We start from the raw sequence: 17,500 nt of genomic DNA, 5'->3' as shown, positions 1-17,500 counted from the left end.
TGTGTACTCTCTTCATATAATCCAGTAATTGCTCATTAGGTTTGAGGTCAGATTGAAGATAATTGTATGCTCAGTTCAACTTTTTGATGAGCGTTTGTGATTTAGTTTGTTCCTCCAAATGCAACTGGATGTATCTCTAAATGAGAACACGTATGCGTATGTGTGTATGTGTGTATGTGTGTGTATGTGTGTGTGCGGGAGTGTTGGCCTTCTGCGGTCAGTCAACCGATGATAAATGAACTTCAATGCATGACCGAGTGACAGTCAGGGTGCCTTTACAACAAACCAGACTGATTTATACTTACCGTAGTCGGTAAGTGCCGGTGCCGTGCACCAAAAACAGCAAGACGCCTTTGTGAGCTTGTAGATCTGCTGTATTTACGGTGCGGTTCGACTCGATGCCCCAACCGGTATAACTCGTGCTACACTGTCAAGGTGAAGCCTCTGTCTGCTTGATCACTGTATGCAGAGCATGAACAGAGCAGCATCGATGTTTCATCCAGATGACAACGCATCGATTTTCTTCTGTTTGTCTGTAAAGACAGCGCTCTTTAATTTAGATGTTAGGAAATGTCATCCATATCGCTTTGGGCTGGTTTGGTATTGGTGATTCGTCCTGTCTGTCTGTCTGTCTGTCTGTCTGTCTGTCTGTCTGTCTGTCTGTCTGTCTTTTATTCAGTGGTGGAAAAAGTACTAACATTTTTTACTTAAGTAAAAGTATCAATACTGCAATATAGAACTACTCTGTTATGTGAAAGTCCGGAATTCAAAATGTACTTGAGTAAAAATACAAAAGTATTGGCATCAAAATGTACTTAAAGTACCAAAAGTAAAAGTACTCATTATGCAGAAGATTCCATTTCACAAGTTTTCTAGAGTATATAAAATGTACAAAAATCCTTTGAAAACAGCAGATCTACAAGCTCGCGACGCGTTGTGAGCTTGTAGATCCGCTATTTTCAAATAGCCAAAGTTTATGTTATGTTTATGTATGTTTTTAAGCTAAATCTACAAAGTAACTTGTAACTAAAGTGATCAAATGATAGCAAAAGTAAAAATACAATATTTGCCTCTGAGATGTAGTGGAGTAGAAGTAGAATTATTGGAAATTGGAAAGACTAAGTAAAGTACAAATACCTCAAAATTGTACTTAAGTACAGTACTTGAGTACATGTACTTAGTTACTTTACACCACTGCTTTTATTTCGCTTTTTTTTGTAGGATACACACTAAAAGGTTGTGAGCGTTCATTTCATTCTTTCCGAGTAACTACCGAATTAAACATTCCAGATTTGTTATCAGTGTTATCTTCTTCTCCTTCTTCTGTCGGCTAATTCCCAACAGGGGTCACCACAGCGGATCATCTGTTTCCATTCTGCTTCTGTTCTCTAGGTCTTCCTCCGTCACTCCAGCAAACCTCTATGGTCTCTCTCAACGCATCCATAAACCTCCTCTTTGGCCTTCCTCTTCTCCTCTTGCCCTGCAGCTCCATCTTCAGCATCCTGTGCCACTGTGCCCCTCATCCCTCCTCTGAACATGTCCAAACCATCTCAACCGTGCCTCCTCTTGCTTTATATTCCCAAACGTTCTAACCGGGGCTGATCCTCTAATGTAGTCATTTCTTATCTTGCTTCTTCTTTAATGACAATCGTACCATCCTCAATTCTGTCATCTCCAGCTCTGCCTTCAGTCTTTTCGTCAGCATTATCAGTATTATAATTCTCAATACAATTTCTGTCTGTCTGTCTGTCTGTCTCTCCAGTGTAAGACTCTGGCAGGTATATGTGATCACATCATCTCGCTGTCGTCAGACTCGCTGGTCTCCCAGTCGGCCCATTTAGAAGTTGTCCACCTGACCAGTATACTGCCCAGCGAAGGACTGGTAGGACACACACATACGCACGCACACACACACACAATTCCATCATACTAGTTTTTCTCCTCCTCTACCTAAAGTGTACTGACCCCTTTCTCTCTCTCTCTGTGTGTGTGTGTGTGTGTGTGTGTGTGTGTGTGTGTGTGTGTGTGTGTGTGTGTGTGTGTGTGTGTGTGTGTGTGTGTGTGTGTGTGTGTGTGTGTGTGTGTGTGTGTGTGTGTGTGTGTGTGTGTGTGTGTGTGTGTGTGTGTGTGTGTGTGTGTGTGTGTGTGTGTGCGTGTGACAGGGGATGTACATCAAATCGACGTACGACGGGCTCCATGTTATCACTGGAACCACAGAGAATGTGAGTTGATATTTTTGCAGTTTGACAATTTTTGAAAGCTTTTGCCCATAAATTAGCGATGCCAATGCTGGGTACCGGAACCTGAACACGCTGATCGATGCGTAGCTCCGCGACGCGTCGTCAGCACAATAACCCCGGCAATGCCGGGCAAGCTGATATATCAGTTGGTAACATAATACAAAGCAGGTTTGTGTGATTATGGAGACATCTGGGTGAGCCAGAAATGACACAGTGTATTATATTTGATGGCCCCTGCCCTTGATAATAGTATTACAGTATATCTGCAATACTATTGCATATAATAATTAGTGATATCTCTTATATTATGGCTAAAACTCACCCTACAGTGATGCACCATAACCTGAGAAACAGTTGATGTGTTATCAGTTAAAGGTATACTAGGTAAGATCGCATATCACACACCCCTCCCCCCTCCCCTCTCTGACAGGTATCAAAGTGATGGCTGTCTTTGATGCATTCATTGATTAGAGAGAGCACTAACGAGCACAGAACGAGTTTGACACTTTTATGGCTTAATCAATCAACTCAGTGCACAACCCCCTTTGAAGTTCAAAGGGATCAATGAAGAGCTCCGGCCGAGCTCCCCCCTGCCCCTCCCCCCACAGACAGAGGCGTCCCTGTAAAGTATCATTCATAGTCGGACGTAAGGATACGTAACCAGCGCCAGCGCTCCTTGCGTTGTCGTTTTTGTCTCCCCCTCCGTCACTTACGGCTCCAGGATTTCCGTCCGTGCGATCAACATTCACCGTCAGGCCGACGTACGTTCGTTTGTACGTTGGCTGTAGTACCAGTGGAAACCGTTGGCAGTATATCAGGGAAAAAAAGTTTTCCTTGGGCACTCTTTCTCCACAAAAAGACCCACGTTGGTGGTGGAAGTACTTGAGTAAATGTACTTAATTACTGTGACAAAATGAACCCAGCCAGCCATTCCCTAAACACACACACACACACAAATAATATAGCACAGTGCAGTATGGGTCGAAACTCACGTTTTGTAGACAACCATTGTTTTTGTCTAGTTTGTGTCTTTTATTGCGTTGTTTTGGCGTCCATTTTAGCGCTGTTGCCAGGTTTTGTGAGAGAAATAAGCAACCAGGTCTATGAAAACAAGCCCAAAATAATCGACTAGGCCACATCACATGAAAATAGCAGATCTACAATATCTATTTGAGAATCACTGGTTTAAATAATAATTGGCCCAAATAAGCAACTACACTTTAGAAACAAGACCAAATAAAACCGCAACCACCAATGTTTGTTTACAAGCAACTTTACAGAAAAATAAGCCCAAAGTCGCTTATAATAAGCGGACATGGCAACACTTTTCACAACATTTAAAACCTCGCAGCTGCCATCTAGTGGATTAATAGGTGTACGACGCCCAACGTTATAATTCCTACGGATTTAACGTCAGCGACTATGCATGCGTCTGTAAAGAACGGACGGAATCCCTCACCCCCTGACGCACGTTTTAGACCCATCTAGGGACTATGAACGGGCCTTAAGGGATGAATGTCAACATAAACAGTTGAACAAAACCAAAATACAGCCAGAGGGATGTGTCTTTCTGCAGGAAAACACCCCAGCATAATTATATAGTGGCTGATAGAGGGAAATAATGCAATATATATATTTTTTAATTTAGGCTCAAATTTACCTAGTTAACCTTTAAGTGCTGTTATGAACTAGTCTCTTAAACCAGACAATTCTTGCGCAACCTCATAAATGATACAGAGAGTCTGTAACCCCCCCCCCCCCGTCATGCCATGTTTTGAGCTTGTAGATCTGCTACTTTTGATACTTTTGTGTGACGCTGTAGTATGATCAAGTAAGGCGTTAATTTACGAAAAAACACAAAAAGTTAAAATATGGAGATAAGAGGTTTCTGCCGCAACAGCAACAATTTACAATTGAATTAATTTACTCGGCTGCAAAGGTGAAACAGAAGTGGGGTCAGAGGTCGGGACATGTGCTTTATTTTCGTAGCATTTTTCAGACTATATTGTAGTATGTTTTGAAGTGTTTCGTTGCCGTTGGGCGGAATTCAAGGCTTCATGGGGGGGGGGTGTAATTGATAGAAAATAAGTCATATTTTGGGTGAACTACTCCTTTTACTGACGAAAAAAACATGAAAAGAGATACGAGGTGTCTGCCCGACAGCGACGATTTGAAAATGATGTGAGCCAACAGTCTGTCCCAAGAGACTAATTATGAGCTAAAATAACAGTTGTCACATGACTCAGGAAGTCTGTGTATATCCTCCCAGGTGTCTGCCTCACTGACAGCTCTGAGCATCATCATGGAATGTCTTCAGTGTATGTTTGCTGTTTAGGAAAATAAAACCCATGCTTTGCTTTTGACCGTTTTGGCCGTGCATTTTTACCACCCGGTGGGGATATGTTTTATAACCGTTTCTGGTCAGACTGAATGCATTTCCTTTTGGGTAATGCAGACTGTCTGATATGTTAGATTAGATTAGATTTTTTTTTTGGGGGGGGGGGTATTTTTGGGCTTTTATGCCTTTATTTATAGGACAGTAGTCTGACAGGAAATGGGGAGAGAGAGATGGGGGGTGACATGCGGCAAAGGCCGTCGGGCTCGTGACTCCAACCCGCGACGCTCTGTCAGGCTACATTGAGCCTAAGTGCCTGGACCGCTACGGCAGCCGTCCAGGCCATATGTTTGATATTTAAGTTTGATTGTATTGCAATTTAACAATTTAATAATTTAATTTAAAATAGATACAGTATGTTAACCATACCAAACCTGGCGTCCCTATTTTGGCCAATTTTGTATTTATTTTGTATTTATTGTTGATGTGACAGCTTGTAGATATTTTCGGTATTTGTGGTACAAAGAAGTATATAGCCCCCCCCCCCCCTCTGATTTCTTTTCAAATCAAACCCTAGTTGCCCCATGTCAGAGGTTCCCATACCATTTTGTCCTTCCCTATACCATTTCCTATTGGCCTACTTGAAACTGTTACAAGTAAAAGTCCGGAATTCAAAATTTACTTGAGTAAAAGTACAAAAGTATTATGCAGAATGTCCCATTTCAAGTTTTCAAATGTATTTATATATTTTTTAAATAGCAGATCTACAAGCTCACAATGCGACACGTTGTAAGCTTGTAGATCGTCTGTTTTCAAATGGCCGAAATGTATAGGGCTGAAGTGGTTAATGTGTGTTTTGTAATAATAATCAGAATCTACAAAGAAACTAGTAACTAAAGTTTTCAAATAATTGTAGTGAAGTGAAAGTACAATATTTGCCCCTGAGATGTAGTGGAGTAGAAGTAAAAAGTACTGAAAATTGGAAGTACTCCTGTAAAGTAAAAGTACCTAAAAATTGTACTTAAGTACAGTACTTGAGTAAATGTACTTAGTTACTTTACACCACTGCTGAGCCCCACCAAAGGCTTCTCACATGGCCATAAACTCATTTCAACACCTTCTGTCTCTGACAACAACACATGCAGTCACATGACACTGATAGCAGGAAACACTAAAACAGCAGGAACTCTTAGGTGCTAAATATCAACATTCAACAGCTGTTTGGAGGAGGACTATGTATATATGATTTGTAAAATTTGGAGTTCTCTCATATGGATAACATTACATATTTCAAGTCACCTCGACAGTACCAAACTGACACATTGAAAAACAGTACAGAGTCCATTCCACGGGGAAGCCATGCATGTCTTGTCCAAATATGGACGGTTGACAGGGCGGTTGATTTGAGATCATGAATTCTTAATTCAAGATCTCAAATCTTTACTGAACCCCTTAACGCCTATACTGCATAATACAGTAGTTGACTGGGGTCAACCCCAGGGGTCTACTAACTGTCCTTTTTCCCCTCTGTAGCAAATTTCGGAAATAGAAGATCGATATTTCCGGCGAATGTTCACCCCAGAGTGGGGATGCTATAGGGTTCTTGTGGTTAATTCACAAAATGTGTAAACATTCAAACCATGACCACCCCATGACCACCCCTCTCTCTCTCTCTCTCTCTCTCTCTCTCTCTCTCTCACTCTCTCTCTCTCTCTGCAGTCCCCAGCAGACCTATGTAAGAAGATCCACGCCGGGGACGAGGTCATTCAGGTCAACCATCAGACGGTGGTGAGTCACCAGGAGACCCCTCAGAGCTCTGTCTGTTCAAATGGCACTTATGAAAATGGAAGACACAGTTTTTATGTCCTCACTCACAAGTGCAGTAATACCAAAGTGTGTGTGTGTGTGTGTGTGTGTGTGTGTGTGTGTGTGTGTGTGTGTGTGTGTGTGTGTGTGTGTGTGTGTGCGTGTGCGTGCGTGTGCGGTCCAGGCACCCTCTGGGCTACTTGAGGACCCTTACAGGTCTGTAACTCTGAGAGTGTATACAAATGGAACCAAACGGACCCGTGATGGTGCTCCTTGAAATGAAACATTTTTGACCAGCTCTGCCAGTGTGATAAACTGGTTCCCGACACGGTTCCAAATGTGACGGATCCAGACCATAGTGTGCCAGCGCCAATGTGGTGCTTCTGCCCAGTGTCTGTGTTGCTGTTCAGCTGTAATAAAGACTGCCTGTCTGGGCCTGGTTGTAGAGCAGGGGTCCTTTTTTTTTCAGCCCAAGGACCCCTAGCTGAGAGAGAGATGAAGCAGGGACCCCCGCTACGTTGCATACAATTGTGTTGCAGATTCAACTTTTTCATAGATTTTATCGATAGCTTCATTGACTATCATCAGTGTTGTGTAAATGAATGTTTTTTATTCATTTCAGACATTTAACCACTTAAACCTTCAATACTTAGTACTTGATTTGCTCCCACACCGCGAGGCATTGTGCACTTGTAGATTGCTATTTTCGGCTAATGTTTCTCAGAATAGAGATGCTAGGGTTAATGTAAAAAAGAAAATCCTATCACAAAGACCCCCTGTGGTAACTCTGAGGACCCCCTAGGGGTCCCGGACCCCCTGTTGAAGACCCCTGTTGTACAGAGCTGCTGCAGGAGCTCTGCTTTGGTGGAATACGGGACACTCTGTCTGTCTACAGTCTGTGGTCGTCGTTGAGGTGCGTTGGTTTTATTTGTATATTTTGGAAACTGGGAGGCATTTTAAATGGAAGTGATCCCTATGAGAGATTGACTGCTCTCTCTGTCTGTTCTGTGTTATGGTACTAGGGTTGCATGCCTAACGCAGGACACACATGACAATGCGTTGTGAGCGTGTAGATCTGCTATTTCTGCTATACTGTATAAGTATATCATTACGGGGCCAGAGCTCAGCTCTGGACCTGTCTTAATGTTCCCCTCTTTTTTCTTCTGCCACTTTTGGCAGTTCTGGCTGAACCGTGCATACGCTTTTTACGAAACTTGGCCATATGGTAGATGGTCATGAAAAACTATCAAGAAATAATTCTCACAATCTTTTGTCAAAAGGTGGCGCTATAGCAAAATGCCAACTTTGAACAGGTACAACTCATGCCCTGTTTGACCTACAGCCATGAAACTTCAATATACATATGCGTCTACTCATGATCAACAACTTTCACACACTGACTTTTGACCTCTGACCTTTAGATCTCCCACCATTTTGAATGATATGAAAAACAGTTAAACCCTATCTCCTCCTGGGATTTTTTAGTAATCTGCACGAAACGTTTTACACATGAACTTTGGACCTATGCCGACAAACATGTGCAAAAGATTTTCCATAAGTGAAAAAATGAAGCTTTAATGAGCCAATGAATATTGCAGTTTTATGACAATTATTCATCTGCCCCTAACACATACATGCAGACTCACATTTCTTTGAAACTTTGCGGTAATGTTGAGGGTCATTCCAAATATCACTGAAACCAATCTTACTCCAATTGGTCAAAGGGGGGCGCTATAGCGATTTTTTGAAAATGCAAACTTTAAACAGGCAAAAGTCATGCCTCGTTTGGCCGACAGCCATTAAACCTGCTTACACATGTGCCTTGACTCATGAGGAACACATGTATCACGTTGACCAGTAAGCTCCGCCCTTAGATTGTCCGCAATTTTGAGCAGTTTGAAAAACACTTAAACCCAGGATTTTTCAGCTATTTGCGTGAAAATGTATCATCTGAGTGATAACAACAGAGTGGTCTGTTGGTCCAATGGCTTCTCCCTTAAAAGTGTGCATCACAACCTGAAGGTTGCCAGTTCAAGCCTCACTTGGTGCAGACTCATTTAAGTTGAATTGCAAAAAACATGACTGTATCAATGAATACATGTGCAAACGGTAAAGATAACATGAATTGCTTATTTGAGAGTATGTTTTTTCAATGTATGACGTACTTCATTGTGAAAATAGCTGATCTACAATCTCACAACTTTTCAGATAGCAACGTTTTGTGAGCTTGTAGATCGGCTGCTTTCACTGGTTTCGGTTTCGAGGAGACATACAATTTCTCTATTGGTAAATGGTTTGTGAACGAGTGATCTTAGTGTTAGTGTGAATTATTTTTTCACTGGTTCTGGTCTGTTGGTCCAATGGCGTCTCGCTTCAGCATCTGGATCCAAGGTCGCCAGTTCAAGCCTCAACTCTTGCTGGCTACTTTTCAATTGTATCGCACAAAACATGACTGTATCAATTAATGCATGCGCAACTGTTAAAGGTAACATGAAATGCTTCTTGGAGAGAGTATTTTTTGCAATATATGACAAAATTGTGAAAATAGCCGATCTACAATCTCACAACTTTTCAGATAGCAACGTGTTTCTGAGCTTGTAGATCGGCTGCTGTGTTATCTATTTTTTCACAGGTCTTGTCTGTTGGTCCAATGGCTTTTCCCTTAAGTGAGTGCCTCATGACTGCAAGGTTGCCGGTTCAAGCCTCACTTGATGTAGACTTTGTTTAAGTTGCATTGCGTACAACATGATTGTGTCAATTAATACACATGCAATTGTTAAAGATAACCTGAAATGCTTATTTGAGAGAGTATGTTTTTTCAATGTATGACATACTTCATTCTGAAAATAGCCGATCTACAATCTCAAAACCTTTCAGATAGCAACGTTCTGTCTGAGCTTGTAGATCGGCTGCTTTCACTGGTTCACTTTTATCTTCAACAGACAACCTCAGCCTGGACAAAGCTATAGCACTATAGGTAGTGTTGCAGCCTGTCAATCCGAAGGTTGATAGTTTGATTCCTGTTAATGGCAATAGGTTGAGATGTCCAATCAATCCATTCTGCTTCCGTCTCTCTCTCTCTTCAATCTATTCCGTTTCCAAGTCTCTCTCTCTCTCTCTCTCTCTCTCTCTCTCTCTCATAGGCTCTGGTTGCCCCAGGTACGATTCCAGGCCAGGTCAGCAAAAGTCTCGATGAAATGAAATTTGTCCCTGAGCAAGACTCTTAACCCCTAATTGCTCACAGGCTCTCATTGGAAACAAGACCGCAAGGACTTTCATGAACTGACCTGTTAACACATCGACCGCCAGAAAAATCCGAAAGTGAACCCGGAAGTGAATAGCGCGAAAAGACTGTGGACCGTAGGGCTACGGTCTCGGCGCTTAACAGTTGGATTTAACGGACCGTAGGACTACGTTCTTGGCGGTTAATGTGTTAAAGGAATTATCCTCTCTCTCTCTCTCTCTCTCTCCATTTACTGGCCCCGTATTATCGCTGCTTGCAGCTATATTTTCTCTTACATTTGCCCATAATGACATGGCCAAAAATAAGGAATGCCAGGTTGCCAAGCTTCGATAAGAGATTTGTTTAATTAACTCAGTGCTTATAGAAAAAATATATATATCGTCGTTGTTGTGTGGAAACCTCATCAATTATGTCCAAAACTGTTACTTTTCAGGATTCAAATTCAAAAATAGCAAAAATAGCAGATCCTGCAGTGCAGGCCCAAGCTCTTGAGCTTGTAGATCGGTTATTTTTGCCACTTTTGTGTGACACTGTACTAGTATGATGAAGTATCATTAATTTACGCGAAAAACATACAAAGTTTAAATATTGAGATAAAGGGTTAGGGTTACTGCCCGACAGCAACGATATGCTTCTACACAGAACTGATTCTGAAATGGAACCTGATACGAAACTCTAACCTTATGCACAGGATTTGCTTATTTTAGACAGGATAGTAGAGAAACAGGAAGCTGAGGACAGAGAGGGGGGGGGGGGGGCATGCGTTGCATATCTCCAGATGGAATATGGAACTGGGGACGTTGTGATTATGGCCTCCATTGCCTTTCTGAAAAGAGAGCTCATTACACTCAGTGTTTGAATAGGCTTTCCAAATGTGTTTCCTTGCGTGTCGCTGCGCTTCTCATGTGAATTGCATGAGCGTGTGTGTGTGTGTGTGTGTGTGTGTGTGTGTGTGTGTGTGTGTATGTGTGTGTGTGTGTGTGTGTGTGTGTGTGTGTGTGTGTGTGTGTGTGTGTGTGTGTGTGTGTGTGTGTGTGTGTGTGTGTGTGTGTGTGTGTGGGTGTGTGTGTGTGTGTGTGTGTGTGTGTAGCAGGAGGTTGATTGACAGTGAGAAAGCTGTGTGTTATCTCTCTCTCTCTCTCTCTCTCTCTCTCTCTCTCTCTCTCTCTCTCTCTCTCTCTCTCCCTCCCTCTCTCTCTCCACAGGGTGACAGCGCCGAAGTCACCCTGCCGCCAACCCATCATTACTCCCACTACCACCCCTCTCTCTCTACGCTGTGATCCCTCGCTCTGGGGGGCAAGCCCCCTGAGACTGAGAGAGAGAGAGAGGGGGGGGGGGGTTATTACAGAATAGTCTAGGGATGCTGGGAAGGGGAAGAGCTGGGAGAGAGAGTGGAGGAAAACGGGAACAGGGAGGGATTGGGGTGGAGGGGAAGGGATGAAGGATGAAAGGAGAAATGGGGAGTGGAGAAGAGACCTCTTCTGTCAATACAGTGCTTTTTAAGAGAGGGGTCTGTGAAGGATTCACACTGCCACCTCTGTCTCTCTGTCTTCGTCTCTCTATCAACATCTAACTATAAAAAATGCACAGAATCTCTGCGCGCATGTCCGCCGATCCGTAGCTGACTGCTAACTGCTAATTTTCCCAATGTGTTCAGACTAGGACTTAAATCTAAGATAACAGGTGTTCTAGTTCAGTTTTATCATGACGTCCTCCAAAGAGGACGATGCGATCTCCCACCATGCAAGAGCACATCCCATATCTACCCGGTTGGGTGTTCCCCCTTGGGCTCAAGCTTCTTCCAGGAGAAGGTCTCTGGGTGGAATTTCCACTGATCATTGAATTTGAAGCCTGACCAAAATCTCTGCGTGTGTCCATGTGTCCCTCGCATATCCGTTCGACCGATATACAAAATATACTTAAAGTACCGAAAGTAAAAGTACCCATTATGCAGAATGTTTCACAATTTATCATATGTCTAAAATGTATTAAAAGTCTTTCGAAAATATCAGATCTACAAGCTCACAACGCGTCGCATCGCTTGTAGGTCAGCTATTTTCAAATAGCCAACGTTTAAATAGGGCTGAAGTGGTTAATGTATGTTTTGTAATAATAATCAAAATCTACAAAGTAACTAGTAACTAAAGTTTTCAAATAATTGTAGTGGAGTAAAAGTACAATATTTGCCTCTGAGATGTAGTGGAGTAGAAGTAAAAGTACTGAAAATTGGAAATACTCCAGTAAAGTAAAAAATACCTCAAATTGAACTTAAATACAGTACTTGGGTAAATGTACTTAGTTATTTTACAATACTGAATGGTACGACGGGCATTGCATAACCGGAGGGGCATACGTTTCCAACAGGCATCCTTTCCAACAGGTGTCGTTTCCAACGGGCGTCGTCCTAGTCTTCAATAAGACACACATGTACAGTACAGTTTTTTAAATCTGATTCTCTCGCAACTAAAGCGCAGAAACAAACTGATTGTTCAAAGAGGCAACGTGACTATGCAGAGGTAATAGCCAGAATAATGAAGACCCTTGAGGGCTAGTGAACCCTCTCTCCATGTACTTTATGCTCTGGTTCTGTTTTGATTGTTCTGGCCCGGTTTGCCACCTGTCTGCCTATTTCCATTGCAGTGCAGCTCAAGGTTATTATAGTTAACTAAAACTGGGGGCACGATGACACAGTCGATAGCACTGTCGCCTCACAGCTAGAAGGGTTCGATTCCCGCCGGGGACGCTGTGGGCGCTGTGGGCGCTGGGGCCGTGTCCTCTCCTCCGCGTCATCAGTCGCCATACCCTAGGTGGGGTTGGCAAAAGGTCCTTTCTGTGTGGAGTTTGCATGTTCTCCCCGTGTCCCTTGTACCCTCTAAAAAAACATGCAGTAATCCTGGTCTCTATACTGCCTCCCCTGGTCAGCCGGGGCGCCTGATGGAGGGGAAAGAAACTGGTTGGAATAACATGTTCCTTCCATGCACGACGTCCAACCGGGGAAACTCCCCCCTGTCAGGTGATAAGAAGTGGCTTGCTAGCTCCTCATGCATTGAAGGAAGCATGAGCTCAGTTTTGGGCTCTCTCTAGCCTGGCAGAGGGAGAGTAGCGCCCAGGATTACATATAGAAAAATGGGTTATAAAATTGTGGGATAAAAAAACAAACATATATATATATATATAGTTAACTAAAACTAAGCTAAAACTTCTAAAAAATCTGTCAGATGTATTTCACTAAAACTCTAAACTATATTGGTATAAAAAGAAAAAACAACAGCTAGATTCAGGCTTGTCTAACGTGTAAAAAAGATACCAAAATATATAACATACACATACACCCGATTTATGTCCAGTTATTGTAGTATACTAGAGGTTCGGGCTGCTATGCGGCCCTCACACCTACACGCACCGCCGATCCGACTAATATGCCCATATATGGAGATCTCTGTATCTGTCAGGCCTTGTCCCTTTTATGCCCATTATATATATATATATATATATATATATATATATATATATATATATATATATACTGTAGTGTGTCCAATCAATAGCCTGACGAGGGCTGAGTGCTGGAGTACTGGTTGGGCCACAAGGAAACACTGCAGTCAGCACTTTAACAACACACATACACACACACACACACACACACACACACACACACACACACACACACACACACACACACACACACACACACACACACACACACACACACACACACACACACACACACACTTCTCCTCTTTCACATTTGTCTCTCTGTCTTCCGCCTCTAATCTCTTCTTTTACTGCGCTTCCTCATTAGAACTACAGCCTCTTCCTGTGAGTCAGTAAATCTCTGTTTCCTCGCCAATTGGGCCCACAGGGACTAAATGATGTTCGGTGGCTTGCTGTACACACTCTCTGTATAGTGACAGGTGACATAATGACCTGTTTGGCTGATGTCACCCTACAGCTGGCAGCTACTGTATGACACTCTGATGTGTTAACCATGTCCATGGGTGACAGCTCTTTTTTTGCTGTGTGTGTGTGTGTGTGTGTTCCTCAGGTGGGCTGGCAGCTGAAGAACTTGGTCAACGCTCTGAGGGAGGACCCCTGTGGAGTCATCCTCACGTTGAAGAAGAGACCCCAGAACACGCTGAGTTCCACGCCCGCCCTACTCAGGAACGTCCGCTGGAAGCCCCTCGGTCTGCAGGTAAGACCACCATACAGTGACACTCCATGCAGTGACACCATTCAGTGACACCATTCAGTGACGCTCCACGTTTGACATGGTGAGTTTCTTAACCACTTAAAAAATCCCATACGTTGTTGAGCGGAGTCCCTCAGGGCGCTATACTTCAGTCTTTTCTGTTTTCGCCCTACATTAAATACCTTCGCTATTTTCGGCGAAAAGGTTTCCCAGAATACAGATGCTGGGGTTTGAGTGGTTCAGCAGGGAGGCAACGGTTTAGCTGTGCTTATTGGTCAGCTGCTATGTAACACCTAGGGAAGATTAAGACTTTAGCTTATGCTGAACAGTCAGCTGCTGTACACACCCTAGGGAAGATACGCCATCTGACAAATCAGAACAAGTTGATCCTTTTGATCACTCCCATCACCCATGGCAAATAAAGGCTGGGTATTACTCACATTCCCATCTGTCGCCTTGCTTTGTCGTGCTGGCGTGAACCATGAGAGGAGCCAACAAGTCTATTCCCTCCAACGCACTCGGACAATAAAACTGATCCAGGTACAGATATGATTCAGCTGCCGGCATGCTGAACAAAGCCCCTCATGCTGTCATCATCCTTCTATTTGCGGTTTGTGACAGATCCCTGGCTTTTTACAGAACATATACACTGGCCCACGTTACTGCTGTTTACAGCCGCCTGAGGGTATTTTACTGAAGCAACAAGTCGGATGAAACCAGCAGTGTACTTCTGCGGTTAAGGAGGAAAAGTCCATCTTAAAAAGTGTACGACACACTGCTGAATTTCTGCTGGATCCTGCCAGAAAAGGGTCCTGGAACGCTTAGATTTTAACCACCTGCCTTCTGGTACTTACCAGAGCAGCGACAAAGGTCGTCCCTCCCACCCGGCTTCCCTCTCCCCAAACGCGGCCGAATTGTGTTCATATACTGTAGCTCAGCCAAGCTAGCACCGTGGAGGATTCAAACCCCTAGACTCCACCTGGTGGACAGCTACTTTTACCCATGCGGCACCCGAGTGCCCAATTATTATTTGTCTTATTTTGTAATGTAATTATGTGGTAAATCTACATGCATCCAAATAAACACAACTTAGCCGCCAACACTTTGTCAGACCACAGCAGACACTGGCCCTCAATTATCCACGCGGTGCAGACCAAATAATGGGCGTACGGCGAGATCACCGCAACTTTCGGGATTTATCAATATATCCTGACGTTGGCTTCATCCTACCGTACGCTGAAATCTCACGTCTGGTAGAGAGCAGTTGTTGACGTTGGCTGCGCCCGTTTATTCCATTGTAGACCTGCGGAGCAGCATTGTCTGACTGTCTGACAAGCATCTGGACACATAATCCACTCCAAAATGTATATCTACACTAATAAATAATCCCTGTGAAAATATAACATTTTATAAAGTAATTTAAACAAACTGCTTTAACAGTCATTCGGTTAAGCCTGCAGATCTGGCTGCATTGGCTATTTTAAAATAGCAGATCTGCAAGCTCACAACATTGCGACGCGTTGTGTGCTTGTAGATCTGCTATTTTCAAAATATACGAGCGCTTCTGCGAGCGCATTTTCAGGACTCCCGAAAATCTTTTCATGGACAGTGAGGTGTACAAACTTACAGTAGCTTGTCCTATGGTATGGAGTTATGTCATAGAGAGTTATGAAGACTACAACCTGGCTGGGTTAAGGATATAAACCCGACGCTCCAATCTCTTATTAACGTGGCGGCACGGAATCACTGCAGCCTGCCCGAGTCTGACTGCTTTATTTTAGTGTAACTGAACGCGCACTGCTCGGTATGGGGTAAATAAATTAATATGCAAACGTATTCCATTCATGGCGATGTGATTGGTATCATAATATGTCATTCATGTAGGCTACAAGCCTACGTGACAAAGATTGTACCGCTACGGATTACATGAAAGACACAGTTGGGCGTGTGTGTGTGTGTGTGTGTGTGTGTGTGTGTGTGTGTGTGTGTGTGTGTGTGTGTGTGTGTGTGTGTGTGTGTGTGTGTGTGTGTGTGTGTGTGTGTGTGTGTATGTGTGTGTGTGTGTGTGTGTGAGAGAGAGAGAGAGAGAGGCATGTGCGTGACTTGACAGGCAGCGAGGCGAGCCGGCGAAACTCTTTCTTTTCGGTTCTTCATGTCGTAAAATCGGGGTGTTTCCAGAATATTTAAGGGCGTGTTATTTAAATGATGCTCGGTTTCAGCCGTGACATTTATCAAGGCTGGGACCAAATGTACGCTCGGATCGGCTGTGTAGGATTCGTTGATAAATGTGACTTCGACGTTGGTGTACGGCCGAATATATGGAAAAATATACGCCGGTTTATACGCTCCGTTGATAAATAAGGGCCACTGGTTCCATATCGTCTCTGTCAGGTGGAAACCTCATATGTCCAAAACTGTTACTTTTCAGGATTAAATTCAAAAACACCAAAAGTAGCAGATCTACAAGCTCAAAACGCGTTTTGAGCTTGTAGATCTGCTACTTTTGGTGCTCATGGCGCTAGGGCGTAGGGCGTTGATTTACGAAAAAGTTAGAATATGGAGATGGGAGGTTTCTGCCTGACAGCAGCGATATATTTGCTCCCATTCATAAATCCATCCATTCATTCATCCAGAGAGTTGCCAGGTGTGGAGCACCAGTGGTCAACCTGGCACCATCTGGTTTCCATTTCGCAGTCGCCAACACACTTATGGATGTTATTCTTTTTCTCTACAATTGAGCCAACGAGGAAACAACATGCATAGAAACAGATACAGCCCCAGTATTTCATTGGCAGAAGGTGATCCAGCCAGCCATCACGTTCCTAGTGTATAGTATCATCAGATATCACATTCTTTTGTATTGTATTGTCTGTAGGTATAGTTTTATGATTGTACTGCACAACTTTCTGTCTGATTGCATCACTGCAAGCATGTTGCTTTCAGCCACTCATGATATTATAAAAAAAACAACTGGTGCCTACTAGTAGTTATTTAACCACCAAGACCTGTATATTTCATTGTACAATGAAACAAGAAAATATCAGCTTTACTGTATATGCTCACACAATGCATCTCAATGTGACTGTGAGCTTATAGATCTGATATTTTCACCTTATGTTCGACCCAGAATAGGGACGCTAGAGTGGGTACAAGTTATGGTTAGATTTATTTTCAGATAAACGGCCATCTTGGATGGTGTTTTAAATTGTAAAGGTTAAAAAGTTTGTATTTGTCTGGTTCATCTGGTTGATTGAATACTTTATTAACAGTTTGCAAAGACAAGCACAGTTCAATGCAAGGTCTGTTAAGAGGATTTTGAACCCAATAAAGCACTATAGCTTGTTTCCATTGGGTCCTTTGTACTCAATTCATCGAAACATTTAATGACTGACAAATATACAATACTATGCAAAAACATCATATAAATGAGTAGAAATCTAAAATATATATATTTTTTACAGTAAACAGTTGGGGGGGGGGGAGGATGTTGCGAATTGCAGCCACCTTCCAAAGTTCCAAAGTTATAGCTGGAACATTTTTCAGGTGGCAGCCAAATTGGCCACCGTGGCAACCCCGGGGGTCGCCCGCTTGGGCGCTCTCACTAAATCATCAGAGCATGTGGCTGGGCTGCATCTGGGGCAGATTTGGTGCTTTTAGACTGATTTGCAACTTTAGCCTCCTATCTC

The 17,500-nt window shown here is 43.1% G+C and overlaps 1 protein-coding gene across 1 annotated transcript in view; it reads left to right on the top strand.

Moving 5' to 3' along the window:
• The window catches only part of LOC308076562 (connector enhancer of kinase suppressor of ras 2), a gene marked incomplete at both ends in the record, with an annotated part of 126,308 nt that overhangs the window by 62,582 nt on the left and 46,226 nt on the right, over positions 1-17,500 (top strand). The window contains 4 exons of the mRNA XM_080416926.1: positions 1,763-1,882; positions 2,163-2,222; positions 6,295-6,363; positions 13,671-13,817. Coding sequence (XP_080273052.1) covers positions 1,763-1,882; positions 2,163-2,222; positions 6,295-6,363; positions 13,671-13,817 — 396 coding nt within the window. The remainder of the gene's footprint in view (positions 1-1,762; positions 1,883-2,162; positions 2,223-6,294; positions 6,364-13,670; positions 13,818-17,500) is intronic.

The sequence above is a fragment of the Gymnoscopelus braueri genome (genome assembly GCF_963280865.1).
Source record: "Gymnoscopelus braueri genome assembly, chromosome: 20".
In the NCBI taxonomy this organism is placed as follows: Eukaryota; Metazoa; Chordata; class Actinopteri; order Myctophiformes; family Myctophidae; genus Gymnoscopelus; species Gymnoscopelus braueri.
Note: the sequence above shows the minus strand (reverse complement) of the source record. Positions and strands in the feature narration are given on the sequence as shown.